The 24,163-nt window shown below is 47.3% G+C and overlaps 1 protein-coding gene across 1 annotated transcript in view; it reads right to left on the bottom strand.

The window, feature by feature from the left end:
* LOC143961356 (amine sulfotransferase-like) overlaps positions 1-23,256 on the bottom strand; it is an 80,303-nt gene extending 57,047 nt beyond the window's left edge. The window contains exons 1-2 of the mRNA XM_077470622.1: positions 23,138-23,256; positions 11,653-11,822 (exon numbers count right to left, since the gene is read on the bottom strand). Coding sequence (XP_077326748.1) covers positions 11,653-11,812 — 160 coding nt within the window. The 5' untranslated portion in view covers positions 11,813-11,822; positions 23,138-23,256. The remainder of the gene's footprint in view (positions 1-11,652; positions 11,823-23,137) is intronic.
* Between the last annotated feature and the right edge of the window lie 907 nt (positions 23,257-24,163).

Genomic DNA, 24,163 nt, shown 5'->3' with positions numbered 1-24,163 from the left:
TAGAGGTTGTTGAAATTGGCAAAATTGTCACCACAACAGGTGAGTGTCTGAGACCACAGCTTCAGGTAATAGATGTATGCCTGCATTTTTAGAATACATGGCATTTTTTTTGTTTATTTTTAGGTGATGTGGATGTTGTGGAAGAAGAATGTAATTTTACCAGTGAAAGTGCCCAGATCCTCATCAGGGAGATAATGGGGTGCAATCTCGATTTAGAAAATCTCAAGAAAAACATCAATGATGTTCAACAAAAAATTAAGAGCATCATTGATGTTTTAGGGAGAATCTGAAACACACAAAACTAGCTAGCATTGATTTGCGATTTAAAAAAACAGTTTTATCTTTTTTGAAAAGCCAAATTTGGAAGATGCACACAGTGTGTCAACATGTGCTATCTGCCATCACGGGAGATATACTGTATGTACGTGTTTTGTGGGTACAACCCCTTCCTCGCTACTAAAGTGGCTGAGATGAAGGGGTTGCACCCCCAAAACGTACATTGATCCCCCATGATGGGAGATAGCACATGTTGACATTAGGCATGGGATCAGGAGGAAAATGCTCAGTTTGAATCACAATTTGTGTGCCTCTTCCAAATTTGGCTTTTACAGAGGTGACACCCATCTGATGAAGGCAATATCAACACAGTTTGGACATATTCATGTCTGATATTGTCTTCCCTTTTCAAAGTTGAACTTTGTAAGTTCCTCCGTTCTGTATGTTATGCTTTGAAACATGCCTGTTTCATAAAAATGGCTAGTTTTATTAATGTTACCAAAAAAAAGTTATATACACCATATATTTTGGTTTGTTGTAAAACCCTTTTATAAATACACATGTGAATGTGCTTTGAGTAAAAAAATGTATTATCATCTACAATGTGTGACTTCTTCTTTCAATGCTCAAAAGCATTTTTTGTAGTAAAGTTGTTGTTTTCTGTGGCAATGGGTGTTATTTACTAAAGGCAAATCCACTTTTGCAGTGCGCTTGTAGTGCATAGTGGATTTGCCTTTAGTAAATAACACCCACAGTGGTTTTTAATTTGCCCCAATCAGGCCATTTTCATGACTCCATACATTTCTGTCATGGTGCTGAAAATGAGGAATATTTTTGTCAGTAATGCACTATATACATTAACAACAAAAACAAGGTGTGTGTGTAGCAGACCCACAACACAATCATATCTGAAGAAGAGACTGTCACTTCATCTCTCAAAGAAATTTGGTTTGCACTGTTGAAGAAAAGGGCCAAAAAAAAATTAAAAAAAAAAACCTAAGAGACAGCTAAAACAAACCCAAGCAGTAAATGAAAACAAATATTATTGCAGTTTCAAATATAAATTTATTTAAAAAAATGTCTCTCAAACATTGTCTGGCATATCAATGGCCCCCCTACCCGCAAAGTACTCCATGTATCTGTTTCTGACCTCACGGGCGCTTTGGGGGGGGGGCCAGGATGGCCAGCTTCAAGTGCCGTCAGGTTGGAAAGTTATGGAAAGTCTGCCTCAGGCCCAACTGAATCCATGTAGTTTGGTGAGTTTTTAATTTTTTTTGAGAAAATTGTGCAAAATGCAGCAGGAAAGCACTATATGGTTCAATTCAGTTTATATTCCGCCATGTGGATTGGAGTCAAAAATAGGCGGAACTGGCTGGACATTATCCCAAAAGTGTTCTCTACCACTCTTCTGGCTCTGGCCAGCCGGTAATTAAAAACCCCCTGGTCCAGGGTGAGGGTCCTCATAGGGAATGGCCACATAAGATGATCCCCCAGCACAAACGCTTCACCCGCGATGAAGACGAAGGGGAGTCCTTCCACATTCTCCCCTGGAGGTGGCAAGCCCAAGCTGCCACTCTGGAGATGCCAGTAGAAATCCGTCTGGGCGATCACTCCACCATCCGACATCCTGTCATTTTTCCCCACGTCCACATACAGGAACTCGTAGGTAGCTGACACCACCGCTAACATAACTACTATTATACCTCTTGTAATTATAATAGTAGGGTGGGACAATGTGGACATGTTTCCCATCAATTGCACCTCCACAATTGGGAAAGTCCCAACGAGTGGAAAAGTAGGAGGCCACAGTCTGCCATTCCTGTGGCGTGGAAGGAAACTGTGGCGTCAAACATGAAACAAAATTGTAATTTTGCACATAAACATTGAAAGCAGATTAGACACAAACATTTTTGACCAACATAAGTATAACAGTTTTTGAAATGAGTATTTAAAGACAAAAGTATAAGGTTCACTTATCAGATTTCTCACCCCATCTGATGGCCCATTGCAAAAATTTAGGGGGCTGAAGCTGAGAGCTGAATGCATAAATAATGTGTGTTAACTTTGGCCAGCCCCTCCTTACTTACACTATTGGCAGTCCACTGGACAGGTAAGAAGTGTCATAATAACAAAAAATACAAATACACACTGAACAAATGGAAGCACATTTTTACATTCTGCTATTACCTATGAGAAACAAACTTTAAACAGTAGCATTTGAAAGTATTCAGGCAGGCCCTTGCACGACATGCTTTGGTGAATTTATCCACAAATCTGACCACAAAATAGGTATATTGTGTATGGGTTGGCAAAGTCAGCAGACAGAGTATTGCTATCAGCTGACTTATCAGTTGGGGGGAGGGGTTTTTCCAAATGAGTTTGGGACACCAAAAAAAGCCTCTGTCACTCTGTATAAATTTTAGGGCACACATAACATTTGTACACATTTTAGGGGCTGTTTAGGGGAAAGCAATACTATGGAGCTGACAAAATACATTACTAAGTGACTAGGCTATAGGTGTATATGGGCCCAGAACAGCATGCTGGGGAGGTTAGTGAAGGCAAATATGCATGAAGGAAAAAAAAAGAACTTTAAAAGCTTCCAGCATGCATGAGGACAAAGGGGCACAGCATATTACAGCATATTCCAATCATGGTAATTAGGGAATGATGAAAGAAATACAATACATTAGCAAACATGAAATACATATAATGTGATGCTAAAGGAGAAAACTTACCTTAATATAGTCCTTCTGTAGGACCTGAATAATGGCAGAACAGGTCTCTGGGATAATGATCCCCAGAGCCTGGGGGGAGATGCCTGTGGAGAACTTGAGGTCCTGCAGGCTTCTCCCAGTCACCAAGTGGCAACAAGCCTCTACTCCGGAGTGATGGCTTGCCACATGCAGGTATCCTGCTTGCTGACATAAGGGGTCAGCAAAGCCAACTGACGGTTAAAAACGGGATTCGTCATCCTGAGATAATTTCTGAAATCATCAGGATTATTCTCCTGGATCTCACGAAGCAAAGGCATGTGCGAGAATTGGTCACACTGGAACAACCAATTCTTGGTCCATGAACTCCTCCTCTCCCCGGTTCATAGACTGGGCTTGGGTCAAAGATAAAAGCCCAACACCAAGCCCCTGCGCAGCACAAACTCTACGATGAGTACATACACGAACCATGACTTCAAAACAGTCAGCTGGTCAGAACGGACTAACAGAAAGCACTGAAAAACAGCAAGGCCTGAAAAAACGAGCTGAAAACCAGAAACGCACGGACAATAATGCACTGAAAATCATATATAGTACTATAAATACCACGCACTGACAAACAAATGCGAACTGACTACACGCACTGAAAAGCAGATACGAACCCACAAGCACAAACTGTAGAGCAGTAACGATCTGAAGCACAAGTCTGAAAACCATGAATCGTCTCTCACCAAAGTTCTACTAACACGTGATAAACATGAGATCAGCTGAAGGAGCCCAAAGGGTGGCGCACGTGGTACTGAACTTCCCTTTTATAGTCCCGTCGTACGCGTTGTACGTCACCGCATTCTTGATGATCGGAATTTCCCGACAACTTTGTGCGACTAAGTGTATGCAAGACAAGTTTGAGCCAACATCCATCTGAAAAAATCTGGTGGATTTTGTTGTCGGAATGTCTGACCGTGTATATGGGGCATAAGGCCCCTTTCACACAGGTACTTTTAAACTGCCAGTAAAACACTGAGTGGTTTTGTAGAGCTTTTCAGGTGCTTTTGAAGAGCTTTCCATTCATTTCAATGGAGAGGGACACTTTTTCACTGCTCTGCCAGCGCACTCCCAGTGCGAAAGCAATCATTGATTTTAATGGAAATAGGTTTTCGTGAGCTTTCCAGGTGCTTTTTTTACCTTGAAAGCGCTTGAAAAGCGCCTCAGTGTGAAAGGGGTCTTAAGGTTTGACCTCATATTATATGGTTTTGGTAAATCTGAAGACAAAAATCTGCAGAAAATCTAATACCGCGTACACACGACCGGACTTTTTGTCGGACTAGGTCAGACGGAACGAATCCACCGGTCAATTTGGTCGTGTGGGGGCTTCATCGGACCATTGAGGTCTAAAAATGTGACGGACTTCAGATTTAAAACATGTTTCAAATCTTTCCGACGGACTCAGGTCTGGTTGAAAAATCAGTTTGTCTGTATGCTAGTCCGACAGATGAAAACCGACGCTAGGGCAGCTATTGGCTGCTAGTAGGGATGAGCCGAACACCCCCCGGTTCGGTTCGCACCAGAACTTTCGAACGGACCCCAAATTCGAACGAACTTTAGAACCCCATTGAAGTCTATGGGACTCGAACGTTCGAAATGAAAAGTGCTAATTTTAACGGCTAATATGCAAGATACTGTCCTAAAAAGGGTTTGGGGACCTGGCTCCTGCCCCAGGGGACATGGGTCAATGCCTAAAATGTTTTTAAAAATGGCCGTTTTGGCAGGAGCACTGATTTTAATGACGATTAAAGTGAAAAAAAAAAAGTGAAATATTCCTTTAAATATGGTGCCTGGGGGGTGTCTATAGTATGCCTGTGAAGTGCCACGTGTTTCCCGTGTTTAGAACAGTCCCTGCACAAAATGACATTAAACAGAAATAACACCATTTAAATTGTAATTAAACGCCCCTGTTAAACAGGGGCAGAAAAATTGGGCTGATGGCACTGGTGCTGGTGCCACCACACTGCAACCTCTGCCATATACTTTAGTTTTATTGCAGGAATTAGCCCTGCTGCAAAGCATTGCATCAAAAATTGTAATTAAACGCCCCTGTTAAACAGGGGCAGAAAAATTGGGCCTTAGGCACTGGTGCTGGTGCCACCACACTGCAACCTCTCCCATATACTCTTGTTTGATTGCAGGAATTAGCCCTGCTGCAAAGCATTGCATCAAAAATTGTACTTAAACGCCCCTGTTAAACAGGGGCAGAAAAATTGGTCTGATGGCATCAACCAGAACCAGAAATGTTCTTCCAACATATCAGCGGAGGAGGAAGAGGATAGACAATCAACATAACAGGACAGTCACTCAGCATCAGCATAGGCAGTCTTGAAGGGATGTGATATTTCAAAAAAATTATTCTGTTACATCAGCTTCAGGTGCTTGGTAGCTGTGGGTGATCCAAGACTGATTCATCTTGAGGAAGGTCAGTCGATCAACTGATTCGGTGGACAGGCGCACCCTGTGATCGGTAACAAAGCCACCAGCAGCACTGAAGGTGCGTTCCGAAAGAACGCTGGATGCAGGACAGGCCAGTAGCTCAATTGCATACTGTGCAAGCTCTGGCCAGTGATCCATCCTCAAGACCCAGTAAGCCAGAGGATTTTCGGTGGGAAAGGTGTCCAAGTCTGACCTTGCCCCTAGGTATTCCTGCATCATGTAAATCAGACGCTGGCGATGGGTGCTGGAACCGATCATACCTTGGGGCTGCGGACTAAAAAATTGTCTGAAAGCATCAGTCAGACGGCCACCTTCTCCACCGCTCCTTCTGACCGATGCCTCAGCAACACGTTGTCCAGGACCAGGAGTTTGTAACCTCCCAGTCTCTGGGAACGCGTTGCACAGAGCTTTCTGCAAGGCCTCCCGGAGATGTCTCATCCTCTGCTCCCTCTGCGATGGCAAGATAAGGTCGGCAACCTTACCCTTGTACCGTGGATCAAGGAGAGTGGCCAGCCAGTAATGGTCCCTCTCCTTAATCCGAAGAATACGAGGATCCTTCCGCAGGCTTTGCAGGATCAGGGAGGCCATGCAGCGTAGGTTAGCTGAGGCATTCGGTCCGGAGTCCTCTGGGTCACTAAGGACAACATGATCCGCAGCTACCTCCTCCCAGCCACGTACAAGTCCACGTGTTTCTTGGGACTGTAAATCATCCCTATAAGACTGCTGCTGCTGATGCTGATGCTGAGTGCCAGCCTCCACCTCCATGCTGACACAATCATCCTCCTCTTCCTCCTCCTCATCCTCTTCCTGTGTGATGGGTGGCACAGCAGGAATACTGTCTGGATAAAGGGGGCCTTGAGAGGCAAGGAAGTCCTCCTCTTCCTGCCTCTGTTCTGCCTCAAGTGCCCTGTCCATTATTCCACGCAGCGTATGCTCCAAGAGGTGGACAAGAGGTACAGTGTCACTGATGCATGCACTGTCACTGCTCACCATCCTTGTGGCCTCCTCAAACGATGACAGGACAGTGCATGCATCCCTGATCATGCCCCACTGGCATGGTGAGAAAAAACCAAGCTCCCCTGACCCTGTCCTGGTGCCGTAGTCGCACAGGTACTCATTGATGGCCCTCTGCTGCGTGTGCAGCCGCTGCAGCATGGCCAATGTTGAGTTCCATCTGGTGGGCATGTCACATATAAGGCGGTTCTTGGGCAGGTTCAACTCCTTTTGGAGCTCAGCCAGCCGAGCACAGGCATTAAATGATCGGCGGAAATGCACACAGACTTTCCTGGCCTGCTTCAGGACATCCTGTAAACCGGGGTACCTGCCCAAGAACCGCTGCACCACCAGGTTAAGGACGTGAGCTACACAGGGCACATGGGTCAGTTGTCCCTGTCGGAGGGCGGAGAGGAGGTTGGTGCCATTGTCGCAAACCACCATTCCTGGCTTAAGCTGGCATGGCGTCAACCACCTCTCGGCCTGCCCCTGCAGAGCTGACAAAACATCCGCCCCAGTGTGGCTCCTGTCCCCCAAACAAACCAGCGCAAGCACGGCATGGCATGGTTTTGTCTGCGTACTTGCGTAGCCCCTGGAACGCCTACGGAGCACCGCTGGTTCTGAGGACAGAGCACTGGAAAAGGCCATGGAGGAAGAAGAAGAGGAGGGGGTGGAGGAGAGAGGTGTGTCACAACCAATAGTAGCATTTTGGAGGCGTGGTGGCGGAACAACCTCCAACACTACTGCACCTTGTCCTGCATCCTTCCCAGCTGCCAGAAGAGTGACCCAATGGGCCGTGAAAGACAGGTAACGTCCCTGTCCATGCCTGCTGGACCATGAGTCAGCGGTAATATGCACCTTACCGCTGACCGCAATGTCCAGCGAGGCAAGGACATTGCCTTCCACATGCCGGTAGAGAGCCGGAAACGCCTTCCGTGAGAAAAAGTGGCGTTTGGGGACCTGCCACTGAGGAACCGCACATTGTACAAACTCATGGAAGGGGGCCGAGTCTACCAACTGAAAAGGCAGCAGTTGAAGTGCTAGCAATTTAGCCAAGCTAGCATTCAACCGCTGGGCATGTGGATGGCTGGGAGTAAACTTCTTTCGCCGGCCCAGCAGCTGGGGCAGGGACATTTGCCTGCTATAATCGGACGTGGGTGTACCGCTAGCAGAGTTCCCGGAAGCACTTGGCTGTGACACACCTAATTCTACACCTTCATTCCTCTCAGAGCAGGTTTCAGAGAGGACTGAAGATCTAGTGGGGTTGGAGATGCCAGGTGATGAGGAGCAAGGAGAGGTCCGCTTTGTTCTTTGGTGTGGGTATTTGAGGTACGCTTGCCAACGAGCTGCATGGCAGGTCAACATATGTCTGGTCAAGCATGTGGTGCCCAAGCGGCTGATGTTTTGGTCACGTGAGATACGCTTGAGACATATGTTGCAAATAGCAGCGGTGCGATCTGATGCACTCGTCTCAAATAAGGCCCACACCAAAGAACTTTTAGAATAACGCGCAGAGGCAGCTCTCTGCACAGGCGGAGCTCTGCGGTGTGATTCAGTCGGTGTACTGCCCCTAAGCTGGCCCCCGGAGGGCATCCTGCCTCTTTGGACATGTGCCTCCTCCTCCTCCTCCTCCTCCTCCTCTCTCCTTCCAGGCACCCACGTGGAGTCAGTGCCCTCATCATCGCCTCCCTCTTCATCGCTGTAGCAAACCTGGCAGTATGCTGCAGCTTGTGGAACATGACTGCCAGATTGCTGTCCTTCTTGAGCATCCCCTCTCTCTGCGCTCACGCTACTGCCTTCCTCTAGCTGAGTGTCATCATCAGAGCCCACAAAACACTGGGCATCCTCCTGGAGCATGTACCCAACACTGTGCTCAAAGAGTTCAGGAGACTCCTCAGGAGGACGTGGTGGGTCTAGGGAAGGAGTCACTGATGATGACATTGAGAGGAGGGAAGACGATGCGTTGGCAGCTGCTTTGCTAGTACCCTGAGACTGGGTGAGAGAGGATGAGGAGGATGAAGAGGGCTTGGTCATCCACTCTACCAAGTCGTTGGCATGTTGCGGTTCAACATGTCCAGCTGCCGAAAAGAAGGACAAGCGTGTCCCATGGCCACGTGCTGATGACAATGCACTGCGTCCACGACCAGCACTGTTGTCTCTAGACGCAGAGCCTGCTTGCCCTCTTTTATCGGCTCGCGCCTGTCTGCCTCTCCTTGCTGGCCTTCCAGACATGGTAATGGCCTGAAGGGAGTTGGGTAAAAAAGCAGTTGGGTAGTGTATATTGTGCTAGAGGCACAGAACACCCACTAACTCCTGCAGATGCCTTTATTATAGAACACCAGAGATAAAGGGGTATATGCAGATGTATACTGTGCTGTGCTGGAGGCACACACAACTTCCAATAACTCCTGCAGATGGCAAGTGGGCTCAAATAGAGAACAGCTATGTAGGTGGATATAGCGGTATGTACTGGGTACAGAGCACGCAGACAGCACGCACTATCTCCTAACACTACTGACTGCAAGCTCTATTATAAAAGATAGATCACTAGCTATATAGGTGAGGTGAATATAGCGGTGTATACTGCGGTCAGGGCACGCAGACAATAACCACTACACAACAGCAAGATCGAAAATCGGCCGAAAACGATCGGTGTGTACTGTGTTGAAGGTACACAGAACACCCACTGCTTCAGACGCCAACACACTACACAAGGCCGCTGCGCTGGCTGCCTTATATAGTGTGGGGCGTGCACTACACAGCCTGAGCTATGATTGGCCACAGGCATCCTGCCTGTGGCCAATCATGGCTCTCCTCGCTGCTAGCGCTGAGATTGGCCAAGCATGCGGGGTCACAGTGCATGCTTGGCCAATCATGAGCCAGCAATGCACTGCGCCATCGCAGTGCATTGTGGGTCGTGAGCGCCACACGAATTTGGTGCGAACGGACCAAAATGTTCGGACTTCGCCGAACGGACGAACAGCCAATGTTCGAGTCGAACGTACGTTCAACTCGAACACGAAGCTCATCCCTAGCTGCTAGCGATGAACTTCCTTATTCTAGTCCGGTCATACGTCATCACGATCGAATCCATCAGGCTTTGGTGTGCTTGTGTGTGGCCAAGTCCATCTGTTTGGAAAGTCCATCAGAACTGCCAGGAAAGTCCGTTGGGAAGACCGTCGGACCTAGTCTGCTGGAAAGTCCGGTCGTGTATATGTGGCATAATAGTGTGTATGGGGGTCTAAGTGGTTTCAACTCTTAAAGAGGAGCTCCACCGTAAAAAAAAAAAAAAAAAAATATTAAAAGCCAGCAGCTACAAATACTGCAGCTGCTAACTTTTAATAAATGGTCAATTACCTGTCCAGGGTGCCCGCGATGTCGGCAGCAGATAACGAGCAATCGCTTGTCTCTCGGCTGCCCCTGCCGCCATCCTCTGGCAGGGAATCAGGAAGTGAAGCGGTGTGGCTTCACTGCCCGGTTTCCTACTGTGCATGCTTGAGTTGCACTGCTTGTCTTCCCTGGTCCCTGTTGTGTCCTGGGAACTGTGTGTTTCCAAGAACACAAAACGGGGCGGGGGGGGGGGGGGGCATCTGTGGCTATTCTGCTGCTAGCTATTCCCGGAAGTGGGTGCAGATACCTGTATTATACAGGTATCTGCACCCCCCCTCCCCCTTGAAAGGTGCCAATTGTGGCACTGGAGGGGGGTGAGGAATCCGCAGAGTGGATTCGTAGGGTGGAGCTCCGCTTTAAGCTGGATACACACTATACAATTTTCTGTAGATTTTTTTTCCTCGTCAGAAAAAACTCTGATGGTTTTCCTGTCAGAATTCCGCTCAAACTGTCTTGCCTACAAACGGTCACATCAAATTCCAACCGCCAAGAACGCGGGGACATACAACACATACAACGAGACTAGAAAAAGGAAGTTTAATAGCCAGTAGCCAATGGCTTCCATCTCGTAGTTGAATCTGAGCATGCGTGAGTTTTTGCACGTTGGAATTGCAAACACATGATCGGAATTTCCGATAGAAAGTTTTTCCATCGGGAAAATTGAGAACATGCTATCAAATTTTTGCTGGTGGGAAATCGGCCAGCTAAATTCCGATGGAGCATACACACGGTCGCATTTTCCAATGAAAAGTTCTCATCGGTCTTTTGCTGTCCGAAATTTCCGATCGTGTGTACATGGCATAAGGGTTTCGCTTTTTATACAATAAGGCAGGCGCTTGCACTACATGGTTTTGGTAAATCTGAAGACAAAAATCTGCAGAATATCGCCACTAAAGTGGATTCAGAGCAGTTGCACTATTAAGATATTCCCTGGGGGGGAGATGGTTTTTCTGGTGTAGGGTGGGGTATGTTGGCCCGGCACAGCTAGCTCCCATTTGGGGTGCCGCGTTGGGCATAACTCATTCTGGCCCTGTCTTAGCCCTCAGAGGAATTGCTGATTGTTGCGTACATGCCAACTTGCGGTTATGCTGTCTTTTGAGGCTCTACCTATGCAGTTTTCTCAGATTCCATAAGCCATTCTGTACTTGTTATTGATTCCATGCGCAATATGTATACGCTCTGTACTTGTAATACTCGTTCTTTTATCTTATGAAAATAAAACTTTTTGAAATATAAAATCTGCAGAATATCTAATAGTGTTTATGGGGCTTTACCCTCTAAGGCCGCGTACACACGGGCGGACTGTTCGCCCAACTTTGTCCGCTGAACAGTGTTTGGGCGGACAGTCCGCTCGTGTGTGGGCTTTCAGCGGACAGTTTCAGCGGACAGTTTGACGGACAAGGTTTTTCGGAATTTCCGAAAAACTGTCCGCTGAAACCTTGTTTCAGCGAACAGTCCGCTCGTGTGTAGGCTTGTTCGTCAAACAAAGTTGCGCGCATGCTCAGAAAGGATTTTCACGCCGAAAGTTATAATGCAGTGTATAGGACGTCGTATTTTTCGTCCCGTCGTACGTGCCGTTCACGTCATCGCGCACGGTTTCAGCAAACTGTTCGTCCGTCGTGTGTGGCCATGTCCGTCCATGCTAATTTTGAGCGGACTGTTTGCCGAAACTGTTTGACGGACAAAGTTGGGCGAACAGTCCCCGCGTGTGTACGCGGCCTTAGTCCACTTTAATAGTTAATGTTGCTTTACATGCTAGTTAGTAATTGTTAATAATAATAATAATAATACTTACCTGACTTTGGATATGCGACTATAAACACATCGCTGTCTCTAATTTCCATCTGTTCCAATAAATCAATTTTTTCAGGTGTTGTGGCTCCAGCATAGAAATAAATTCCCTTATGCTTGAATAGAAAATAATTTAGTGCCTCTTCCAGACCTTCTTGTGCCATTGTAGCAAATCTACAATTTCAATAATTGTATGAGTTCAGTTAAAGAAAAATGAAAATATAAATGTCCACATACTTCCCAGTATTAAAAAAGATCATACACTTCTGCTCTCTGATCTTACCCCTCGCTCAGTGTAAAGACACATTTATAATGTACAAAGGGGTCACAAAAGTTATATTTATATAAATCCTGGATGACTACTGTGCCAAGATGTCCATGTAAAAGTAACTACTTAAATTGAATCCTGTACCTTTGCCTTTTAATATCTCATCCATTTCCATACCGAACAGTAAAATATGTGACTGGCTAAATCAGATGTTATTTTTAGGGTAAATCTGATGCTAGACATGTTTTCAGTCTTTATTTTCAGTGCTCTAAAGTTTAGATTTCAAGGTGTCTTTGTATGGCCCTACACAGCAAAAGATATAAAATGTGATGGCGTTTAAAACTAAAAGCCCCACCTTACAGCAGATATTGCATGATGTCTTCAGTTACCACTATTAACCCTTTTTGGATATGCCCAGCCTTCCCATTTTCTCCAGGGAAAGCAATTTAGTTACCACCAAAGACACTCCCAATGGAATGGGTGCAATGACCTGGTCAGGTCCACCATCAGGGGGACAACCAGGGCAGGACTTACCATTGGGCTTGACTGGGCTCAAGCCCATGGGCCCCTTCCAATAGGGGGCCCCATGGGCCCCACCGAGATACATAGCCGAGTGTACTCTGCTCCGCTCCGCTCACAGTCACGCCCCGTCCCACCCTATGATGGACATAACACAGGGACTGGGTGTGACTGTGAGCCAAGCCGAGTACATTCGACTACTCTCAGTTCCGCTCGGGACTGCGAGAGGACCCGAGAGCCGCTGTAAGGACATATTCTGTGACCCGTCGCAGTTTGCTACAGAAGTGACATTCCGTCACCGCCATCTTGCTATACCCCACACTCGTCCACAGTAAGGATACACTAAGAAGGGGTAAAACGGACATGTTGTTACACCCAGCAGAGTTTTGCATTTTAGACATATTTATAACATTAAAGTTAGAATATAGTGAAATATAGTACTTACAACTCCGTCTGACTACTTAGATGTTGAATTTTAAAAGCAGCAAACTTCTGTCAGATTAGCAAACCTGTGAGATGAGCAGGGTTACCGCTGCTTTTAAAATTTAAGATCTAAGTAGTCAGTATTATTTCACTATATAAACTGACTTTACTGTTATAAATACGTGCAAAATGCAAAACTCCGGTGGGTGTAACAAGATGTCCGCTTTACCCCTTCAAAGTGTATCCTTACTGTGGAAGAGTGTGGGGTGCAGCAAGATGGCGGTGACGGAACGTCACTTCCGTAGCAAACTGCAATGAGTCGCTGAATATATTGTTACACCACCAAGAGGACCCGAGAGCCGCCGAGATACACAGGACTCTGTATCTTGGCAGACCATTTTTAAACTTCAAGACTGCAATGACAAGGCTGCACATGACACTGGACAAGGCTGCAAATGGGCCTGGACAAGGCTGCAGATGGATGGGTAAGGCTGCAGGTGGACACTGATAAGGCTGCATTGATGGGCATTTAAATGTTAAAAGTTTTTTCCTTAAACTTCCCTCCTAAAAGTTTTTTTTCCTTAAAATTCGCTCCTAAACTTGGGGTGCGAGTTTTACACCGGTGCGTGTTATACGCTGATAAATACTGTAATGTATAGAAGGTAGGGCCCAAAAGTGACTCAAGTCCAGGGGCCCCCACCACCCTAAGTCCTGCCCTGGGGACAACCCATACCCATGTAGGGGGCCTGGACATTCCGAGAGGCCTGGACAGTGGTGTATCATCCATGGGCCCACTGTACGCTGACACACTGCACCTATGGTTGGGTGGATATTGTTATTACAATAGTAATCCCCATGCCTCGGGCATTGCAGGTGAGGTTGGCACTGTGATGCCTGGCTCCTGTCACAGCATCCTGTGTGACAGTATAACACACAGGTCTGCTGCCATCTGGGAGTTGTGGGCATCATATCGCAGGCAGCTGTCTGTGAGCAGGTTTGGCTTCACTGGTGGGCAGGGCGATGACGTTACAAGAGCCTGGCAAGAAGGAAACTGCAAGGCATGTCGCTGAGGTCTGCAAGTAGAGGGAAATGTTGTGAAGACTGACACAAACTGGGTTTAGGGGGATATTTTGCAGATTGACCTGGGCTGTTTCTTTGCTCTATAAGAATGTCTCTTTGGTAGATTGGGCCATCTCTTTGGTGGATTGGGATGACTCTTTGCTGAATATATGGATGTCTGTTTGCTGGATGAGGACGTCTCTTTGCTGGATTGGGCCATCTCTTTGCTTAATATATGGAGATATCTTTTTGCTGGATTGGGCCATCTCTTTGCTATATGGGGCCGTCTCTTTGTTATATAGGGTTGTCTCTTTGCTGGATTTGGCCATCTCTTTGGTGGATTGGGCTATCTCTTTGCTGAATTGGGATGTCTCTTTGCTAAATATATGGATGTCTGTTTGCTGGATGAGGAGGTCTCTTTGCTATATGGGGATGTCTCTGGGCATGTCTCTGGATTTTTTTGCTGTTGTTATACTGCAACTTGGATAGGATGCCATGCGGCTGCTCTACAATAGAGGTATTTACACTGATTTTTTTCTGCTGAAACTTCTGACAAGGAGCAGGGATGTCTCTTGTTGTATATGGGGGTCTGTCTCTTGCTATATATGGGAACTGTCTTTTGCTATATATGAGGACAGTCTTTTGCTGTATATGAGGACTGTCTTTTGCTGTATATGGGGGGCTGTTTCTTTCTGTATATGGATGACTGTCTCTTGCTGTATATGGGGTCTGTCTCTTGATGTATATGGGGTCTTTCTCTTGCTGTATATGGGAGGCTGTCTCTTGCTGTATATGGGGTCTGTCTCTTGCTGTATATGGGGTCTATCTCTTGCTGTATATGGGAGACTGTCTCTTACTGTATATGGGGTCTGTCTCTTGCTGTATATGGGGTACTGTCTCTTTCTGTACATGGGGGACTCTCTCTTTCTGTATATGGGGACTGTCTTTTGCTGTATATGAGGACGGTCTCTTGCTGTATACGAGGACTGTCTTTTGCTGTATATGGGGTCTGTCTCTTGCCTTATATGGGGGACTGTCTCTTGCTGTATATGGTGGGCTGTCTTTCTGTATATGGGGGGCTGTCGCTTTCTGTATATGGGGACTGTCTGTTTCTGTATATGGGGGTCTCTCTCTTTCTGTATGTGGGGGGGGTCTGTCTCTTGCTGTATATGGGGGACTGTCTCTTGTATATGAGGACTGTCTCTTTCTGTATATGGGGCCTCTCTCTCGCTGTATATGGGAGACGGTCTCTCACTGTGTATGGGAGACTGTCTCTCGCTGTATATGGGGAACTGTCTCTCGCTGTATATGGGGGACTGTCTCTCGCTATATATGGGGTCTGTCTCTCTCTGTATATGGGGTCTATCTCTTGCTGTATATGGGGTCTGTCTTTCGCCGTATATGGGGGCTGTCTGTTGCTGTATATGGGGGCTGTATATTGCTTTATATGGGGGGTTGTTTCTTTCTGTATATGGGGGGGTTGTCTCTAGCTGTATATGGGGGGGGTCCCTCTTGCTGTATATGGGGGTATATGGGGGGTTGTCTCTTTCTGTATATGGGGGTTGTCTCTCACTGTATATGGGGGGGGCTGTCTTTTGCTGTATATGGGGGACTGCCTCTTGCTGTATATGGGGGGTTGTCTCTTTCTGTATATGGGAAACTGTCTCTTGCTGTATATGGGGAGTTGTCCCTTTCTGTATATGGGGGACTGTCTCTTGCAGTATATGGGGGGTTGTCTCTTGCTGCATATGAGGGACTGTCTCTTGCTGTATATGGGGGTTGTCTCTTTCTGTATATGGGAGACTGTCTCTTGCTGTATATAGGGGTTTGTCTCTTGCTGTATATGAGGGACTGTCTCTTGCTGTATATAGGGGTTTGTCTTTTGCTGTATATGAGGGACTGTCTCTTGCTGTATATAGGGGGTTGTCTCTTGCTGTATAGGGGACCGTCTCTTGCTGTATATAGGGGGTTGTCTCTTGCTGTATATGAGGGATTGTCTCTTGCTGTATATGGGGGGCTGTCTCTAGCTGTATATGGGGGGACTGTCTCTTGCTGTATATGGGGGGATTGTCTCTTTCTGTATATGGGAGGGTTGTCTCTATCTGTATATGGGGGGGCTGCCTCTTGCTGTATATGGGGGGTTGTCTCTTTCTGTATATGGGGGGTTGTCTCTAGCTGTATATGGGGGGGGGGGCTGCCTCTTGCTGTATATGGGGGGGTTGTCTCTTTCTGTATATGGGGGGTTGCCTCTCACTGTATATGGGGGGCTGTCTCTTGCTGTATATGGGGGACTGCCTCTTGCTGTATATGGGGGGTTGTCTCTTTCTGTATATGGGAAACTGTCTCTTGCTGTACATGGGGAGTTGTCCCTTTCTGTATATAAGGGACTGTCTCTTGCTGTATATGGGGGGTTGTCTCTTTCTGTATATGGGGGACTGTCTCTTGCTGTATATGGGGGGTTGTCTCTTTCTGTATATGGGAGACTGTCTCTTGCTGTATATGGGGGGTTGTCTCTTTTTGTATATGGGGGACTGTCTCTTTCTGTATATGGGGGGTCTGTAAATTTCTGTATATGGGGGACTGTCTCTTGTATATGAGGACTGGATAGGATGCCATGCGGCTGCTCTACAATAGAGGTATTTACACTGATTTTTTTCTGCTGAAACTTCTGACAAGGAGCAGGGATGTCTCTTGTTGTATATGGGGGTCTGTCTCTTGCTATATATGGGAACTGTCTTTTGCTATATATGAGGACAGTCTTTTGCTGTATATGAGGACTGTCTTTTGCTGTATACGGGGTCTGTCTCTTGCTGTATATGGGGGGCTGTTTCTTTCTGTATATGGACGACTGTCTCTTGCTGTATATGGGGTCTGTCTCTTGATGTATATAGGGTCTTTCTCTTGCTGTATATGGGAGGCTGTCTCTTGCTGTATATGGGGTCTGTCTCTTGCTGTATATGGGGTCTATCTCTTGCTGTATATGGGAGACTGTCTCTTACTGTATATGGGGTCTGTCTCTTGCTGTATATGGGGTACTGTCTCTTTCTGTACATGGGGGACTCTCTCTTTCTGTATATGGGGACTGTCTTTTGCTGTATATGAGGACGGTCTCTTGCTGTATACGAGGACTGTCTTTTGCTGTATATGGGGTCTGTCTCTTGCCTTATATGGGGGACTGTCTCTTGCTGTATATGGTGGGCTGTCTCTTTCTGTATATGGGGGGCTGTCGCTTTCTGTATATGGGGACTGTCTGTTTCTGTATATGGGGGTCTCTCTCTTTCTGTATGTGGGGGGGGTCTGTCTCTTGCTGTATATGGGGGACTGTCTCTTGTATATGAGGACTGTCTCTTTCTGTATATGGGGCCTCTCTCTCGCTGTATATGGGAGACGGTCTCTCACTGTGTATGGGAGACTGTCTCTCGCTGTATATGGGGAACTGTCTCTCGCTGTATATGGGGGACTGTCTCTCGCTATATATGGGGTCTGTCTCTCTCTGTATATGGGGTCTATCTCTTGCTGTATATGGGGTCTGTCTTTCGCCGTATATGGGGGCTGTCTGTTGCTGTATATGGGGGGTTGTCTCTTTCTGTATATGGGGGGTTGTCTCTAGCTGTATATGGGGGGGGGGGGCTGCCTCTTGCTGTATATGGGGGGGTTGTCTCTTTCTGTATATGGGGGTTGCCTCTCACTGTATATGGGGGGCTGTCTCTTGCTGTATATGGGGGACTGCCTCTTGCTGTATATGGGGGGTTGTCTCTTTCTGTATATGGGAAACTGTCTCTTGCTGTACATGGGGAGTTGTCCCTTTCTGTATATGGGGTCTGTCTCTTGCTGTATATGGGGTACTGTCTCTTTCTGTACATGGGGGACTCTCTCTTTCTGTATATGGGGACTGTCTTTTGCTGTATATGAGGACGGTCTCTTGCTGTATACGAGGACTGTCTTTTGCTGTATATGGGGTCTGTCTCTTGCCTTATATGGGGGACTGTCTCTTGCTGTATATGGTGGGCTGTCTCTTTCTGTATATGGGGGGCTGTCGCTTTCTGTATATGGGGACTGTCTGTTTCTGTATATGGGGGTCTCTCTCTTTCTGTATGTGGGGGGGGTCTGTCTCTTGCTGTATATGGGGGACTGTCTCTTGTATATGAGGACTGTCTCTTTCTGTATATGGGGCCTCTCTCTCGCTGTATATGGGAGACGGTCTCTCACTGTGTATGGGAGACTGTCTCTCGCTGTATATGGGGAACTGTCTCTCGCTGTATATGGGGGACTGTCTCTCGCTATATATGGGGTCTGTCTCTCTCTGTATATGGGGTCTATCTCTTGCTGTATATGGGGTCTGTCTTTCGCCGTATATGGGGGCTGTCTGTTGCTGTATATGGGGGCTGTATATTGCTTTATATGGGGGGTTGTTTCTTTCTGTATATGGGGGGGTTGTCTCTAGCTGTATATGGGGGGGTCCCTCTTGCTGTATATGGGGGTATATGGGGGGTTGTCTCTTTCTGTATATGGGGGTTGTCTCTCACTGTATATGGGGGGGGCTGTCTTTTGCTGTATATGGGGGACTGCCTCTTGCTGTATATGGGGGGTTGTCTCTTTCTGTATATGGGAAACTGTCTCTTGCTGTATATGGGGAGTTGTCCCTTTCTGTATATGGGGGACTGTCTCTTGCAGTATATGGGGGGTTGTCTCTTGCTGTATATGGGGGTTTGTCTCTTGCTGTATATGGGAGGTTGTCTCTTGCTGCATATGAGGGACTGTCTCTTGCTGTATATGGGGGTTGTCTCTTTCTGTATATGGGAGACTGTCTCTTGCTGTATATAGGGGTTTGTCTCTTGCTGTATATGAGGGACTGTCTCTTGCTGTATATAGGGGTTTGTCTCTTGCTGTATATGAGGGACTGTCTCTTGCTGTATATAGGGGGTTGTCTCTTGCTGTATAAGGGACCGTCTCTTGCTGTATATAGGGGGTTGTCTCTTGCTGTATATGAGGGATTGTCTCTTGCTGTATATGGGGGGCTGTCTCTAGCTGTATATGGGGGGACTGTCTCTTGCTGTATATGGGGGGATTGTCTCTTTCTGTATATGGGAGGGTTGTCTCTATCTGTATATGGGGGGGCTGCCTCTTGCTGTATATGGGGGGTTGTCTCTTTCTGTATATGGGGGGTTGTCTCTAGCTGTATATGGGGGGGGGGGCTGCCTCTTGCTGTATATGGGGGGGTTGTCTCTTTCTGTATATGGGGGTTGCCTCTCACTGTATATGGGGGGCTGTCTCTTGCTGTATATGGGGGACTGCCTCTTGCTGTATATGGGGGGTTGTCTCTTTCTGTATATGGGAAACTGTCTCTTGCTGTACATGGGGAGTTGTCCCTTTCTGTATATAAGGGACTGTCTCTTGCAGTATATGGGGGGTTGTCTCTTGCTGTATATGGGGGTTTGTCTCTTGCTGTATATGGGAGGTTGTCTCTTGCTGCATATGAGGGACTGTCTCTTGCTGTATATGGGGGTTGTCTCTTTCTGTATATGGGAGACTGTCTCTTGCTGTATATAGGGGTTTGTCTCTTGCTGTATATGAGGGACTGTCTCTTGCTGTATATAGGGGTTTGTCTCTTGCTGTATATGAGGGACTGTCTCTTGCTGTATATAGGGGGTTGTCTCTTGCTGTATAGGGGACCGTCTCTTGCTGTATATAGGGGGGTTGTCTCTTGCTGTATATGAGGGATTGTCTCTTGCTGTATATGGGGGGCTGTCTCTAGCTGTATATGGGGGGACTGTCTCTTGCTGTATATGGGGGGATTGTCTCTTTCTGTATATGGGAGGGTTGTCTCTATCTGTATATGGGGGGGCTGCCTCTTGCTGTATATGGGGGGTTGTCTCTTTCTGTATATGGGGGGTTGTCTCTAGCTGTATATGGGGGGGGGCTGCCTCTTGCTGTATATGGGGGGGTTGTCTCTTTCTGTATATGGGGGGTTGCCTCTCACTGTATATGGGGGGCTGTCTCTTGCTGTATATGGGGGACTGCCTCTTGCTGTATATGGGGGGTTGTCTCTTTCTGTATATGGGAAACTGTCTCTTGCTGTACATGGGGAGTTGTCCCTTTCTGTATATAAGGGACTGTCTCTTGCTGTATATGGGGGGTTGTCTCTTTCTGTATATGGGGGACTGTCTCTTGCTGTATATGGGGGGTTGTCTCTTTCTGTATATGGGAGACTGTCTCTTGCTGTATATGGGGGGTTGTCTCTTTTTGTATATGGGGGACTGTCTCTTTCTGTATATGGGGGGTCTGTAAATTTCTGTATATGGGGGACTGTCTCTTGTATATGAGGACTGTCTCTTTCTGTATATGGGGCCTCTCTCACTGTATATGGGGCCTCTCTATCGCTGTATATGGGAGACTGTCTCTCACTGTATATGGGGGACTGTCTCTCGCTGTATATGGGTCTGTCTCTTGCTGTATATGGGGTCTGTCTCTTGCTGTATATGGGGGGTTGTCTCTTGTTGTATATGAGGGACTGTCTCTTGCTGTATATAGGGGGTTGTCTCTTGCTGTATATGGGGACCGTCTCTTGCTGTATATAGGGGGTTGTCTCTTTCTGTATATGAGGGATTGTCTCTAGCTGTATATGGGGGACTGTCTCTTGCTGTATATGGGGGACTGTCTCTTGCTGTATATGGGGGACTGTCTCTTGCTATATATGGGGACGGTCTCCTTCTGTATATCTCCTGCATTGAAATCAATGGGGGCGCTTTTGCATTCTGTGTGTGTGTGTGTGTGTGTGTGTGTGTGTGTGTGTGTGAAGGGGGAGGGGAGCCGTGGCTGGCTCTTTCTCTGTGGATGTGGCTGGCTCTGTGTGTGTATTATATATTTGTATTTAATTGAGAGACACATTAGTAGGGGGAAGGTCTTGGGTTAAAGCTAGGTGTCAAGTAAAGGTGTAGCAATGGCCGGATTGGAGCAAGGGACTTTTGGGCTGCAAGGGGAGGGATTTGAAGGGTTTAAATCTGGCTGCAAACTGGTTTTGGGCAGAAAAACTAACTTTGTCCTTTTCTTTGCAGAACTGCAGTGAAGCTGTGACGATTGCTTGAAGAATGGCGCCCAATAACAGGAAGATTTCAAAGAGATACCTGGATATAGAGCCCTCAGGACTTTCTGTCCCCATCATCACCCAGCTATAGAGCCCACAGGACTTGCTGTTTCCATCATCACCCAGCTATAGAGCCCACAGGACTTGCTGTCCCCATCATCACCCAGCTATAGAGCCCACAGGACTTTCTGTCCCCATCATTACCCAGTTATAGAGCCCACATGACTTACTGTTCCCATGATCACCCAGCCATAGAGCCCACAGGACTTACTGTCCCTCATCATCGCCCATCTATAGAGCCCACAGGACTTACTGTCCCTCATCATCACCCAGCTATAGAGCCCACAGGACTTGCTGTCCCCATCATTACCCAGCTATAGAGCCCACAGGACTTGCTGTCATCATCATCACCCAGCTATAGAGCCCACAGGACTTTCTGTCCCCATCATTACCCAGTTATAGAGCCCACATGACTTACTGTTCCCATGATCACCCAGCCATAGAGCCCACAGGACTTACTGTCCCTCATCATCGCCCATCTATAGAGCCCACAGGACTTACTGTCCTCATCATCACCCAGCTATAGAGCCCACAGAACTTACTGCCCCCATCATCACCCAGCTATAGAGCCCACAGGACTTACTGTCCCTCATCATCACCCAGCTATAGAGCCCACAGGACTTGCTGTCCCCATCATTACCCAGCTATAGAGCCCACAGAACTTACTGCCCCCATCATCACCCAGCTATAGAGCCCACAGAACTTACTGTCCCTCATCATCAGCCAGCTATAGAGCCCACAGGACTTACTGTCCCTCATCATCACCCAGCTATAGAGCCCACACGACATGCTGTCCCCATCATCACCCAGCTATAGAGCCCACGGAACTTGCTGTCCCAATCATCACCCAGCTATAGAGCCCACAGGACTTTCTGTCCCCATCATTACCCAGTTATAGAGCCCACATGACTTACTGTTCCCATCATCACCCAGCTATAGAGCCCACAGGACTTACTGTCCCTCATCATCGCCCATCTATAGAGCCCACAGGACTTACTGTCCTCATCATCACCCAGCTATAGAGCCCACAGAACTTACTGTCCCCATCATCACCCAGCTATAGAGCCCACAGGACTTACTGTCCCTCATCATCACCCAGCTATAGAGCCCACAGGACTTACTGTCCCTCATCATCACCCAGCTATAGAGCCCACAGAACTTACTGTTCCCCATCATCACCCAGCTATAGAGCCCACAAGACTTACTGTCCCCATCATCACCCAGCTATAGAGCTCACAGGACTTACTGTCCCTCATCATCACCCAGCTATAGAGCCCACAGGACTTACTTTCCTTCATCATCACCCAGCTATAGAACCCACAGGACTTGTTGTCCCCATCATCAGCCAGCTATAGAGTCCACATGACTTACTGTCCCTCATCATCACCCAGCTATAGAGCCCACAGGACTTACTGTTCCCCGTCATCACGCAACTATAGAGCCTACAGGACTTACTGTTCCTCATCATAACCCAGCTATAGAGCCCACAGGACTTGCTGTCCCCATCATTACCCAGTTATAGAGCCCACAGGACTTACTGTCCTCATCATCACCCAACTATAGAGCCCACCGGACTTACTGTCCCCATCATCACCCATCTATAGAGCCCACAGGACTTGCTGTCCACTATCATCACCCAGCTATAGAGCCCACAGGACTTGCTGTCCACCATCATCACCCAGCTATAGAGCCCACAGGACTTACTGTCCTCCATCATCACCCAGCTATAGAGCCCACAGGATTGCTGTCCACCATCATCACCCAGCTATAGAGCCCACAGGACTTACTGTCCCCATCATCACCCAGCTATAGAGCCCACAGGACATACTGTCCCCATCATCACCCAGCTATAGAGCCCACAGGACTTGCTGTCCCCATCATCACCCAGCTATAGAGCCTACAGGACTTACTGTCCCCATCATCACCCAGCTATAGAGCCCACAGGACTTACTGTCCCTCATCATCGCCCATTTATAGAGCCCACAGGACTTACTGTCCTCATCATCACCCAGCTATAGAGCCTACAGGACTTACTGTCCACCATCATCCCCCAGCTATAGAGCCCACAGGACTTACTGTATGTATCTTGTATTGAAGTCACTGGGTGCGCTTTTGCATTCTGTGTGTCTGCCTCTTTCTCTGCGTGTGTGTAGAGGCGGGGGGCTGCCTCTTTCTCTGTGTGTGTGTGGGGGGGGCTGCCTCTTTCTCTGTGTGTGTGTGGGGGGTGGCTGCCTCTTTCTCTGTGTGTGTGTGGGGGGGGGCTGCCTCTTTCTCTGTGTGTGTGTAGGGGGGGGCGGCTGGCTCTTTCTCTGTGTGTGTGTGGGGGGGGGGAGGCTGGCTCTTTCTCTGTGTGTGTGTAGGGGGGGGGGGCTGGCTCTTTCTCTGTGTGCGTGTAGGGGGGCGGGCGGCTGGCTCTTTCTGTGTGTGTGTGTGGGGGGGGGGGAGGCTGGCTCTTTCTCTGTGTGTGTGTAGGGGGGGGGGGCGACTGGCTCTTTCTCTGTGTGTGTGTAGGGGGGGGGGGAGGCTCTCTCTCCGTGTGTGCGGTTGGCTCTCTCTCCGTGGGTGTGGTTGGCTCTCTCTCCGTGGGTGCGGTTGGCTCTTTATCCGTGGGTGCGGCTGGCTCTATGTGTAATATATATCTGTATTTAATTTATATTATTTATATCAGTGTTGATTCATCCTAGAGTGATCCTTTTAATATGTTTTTGTATTTTTCCTCTTATTTATATCAGAGTTGATTCGTGGACTGACTATATGGGAAGGGAACAATTTAAGGATTAACTAGCAAGAGAAGGCACATAAACATAAATTTGAGCTAGCTGCACATCCTGTAACTGTATTCAAAAAAGAAAAGAAAGAATTCCCCGTGGGGTTTTCTGGCAGCAAGAAAGGACAATCACTTTGTAAAAGTCAAATAACTATTTTTATTATCAAAACTACTTGTCAAATGACATTAGAGTACAAAAAATGTATTAAAATATGAACTCTGGTGTACAATAGTGCGGAAAAAATAAAGTGCAGGAAAATAAATACATATACATAATACTTTCAATCCATTGAAATGGTAGTTTGAATAAAGTCCCTACAGTATAAATTAAGTAT

This window comes from Lithobates pipiens, unplaced genomic scaffold, assembly GCF_037356315.1.
Source record: "Lithobates pipiens isolate NorthernLeopardFrog02 unplaced genomic scaffold, aLitPip1_a1.2 Scaffold_8, whole genome shotgun sequence".
Taxonomy (NCBI): domain Eukaryota; kingdom Metazoa; phylum Chordata; class Amphibia; order Anura; family Ranidae; genus Lithobates; species Lithobates pipiens.
The sequence above is the reverse complement of the archived record's forward strand: the minus strand, read 5'-3'. Positions and strand labels throughout refer to the sequence as shown.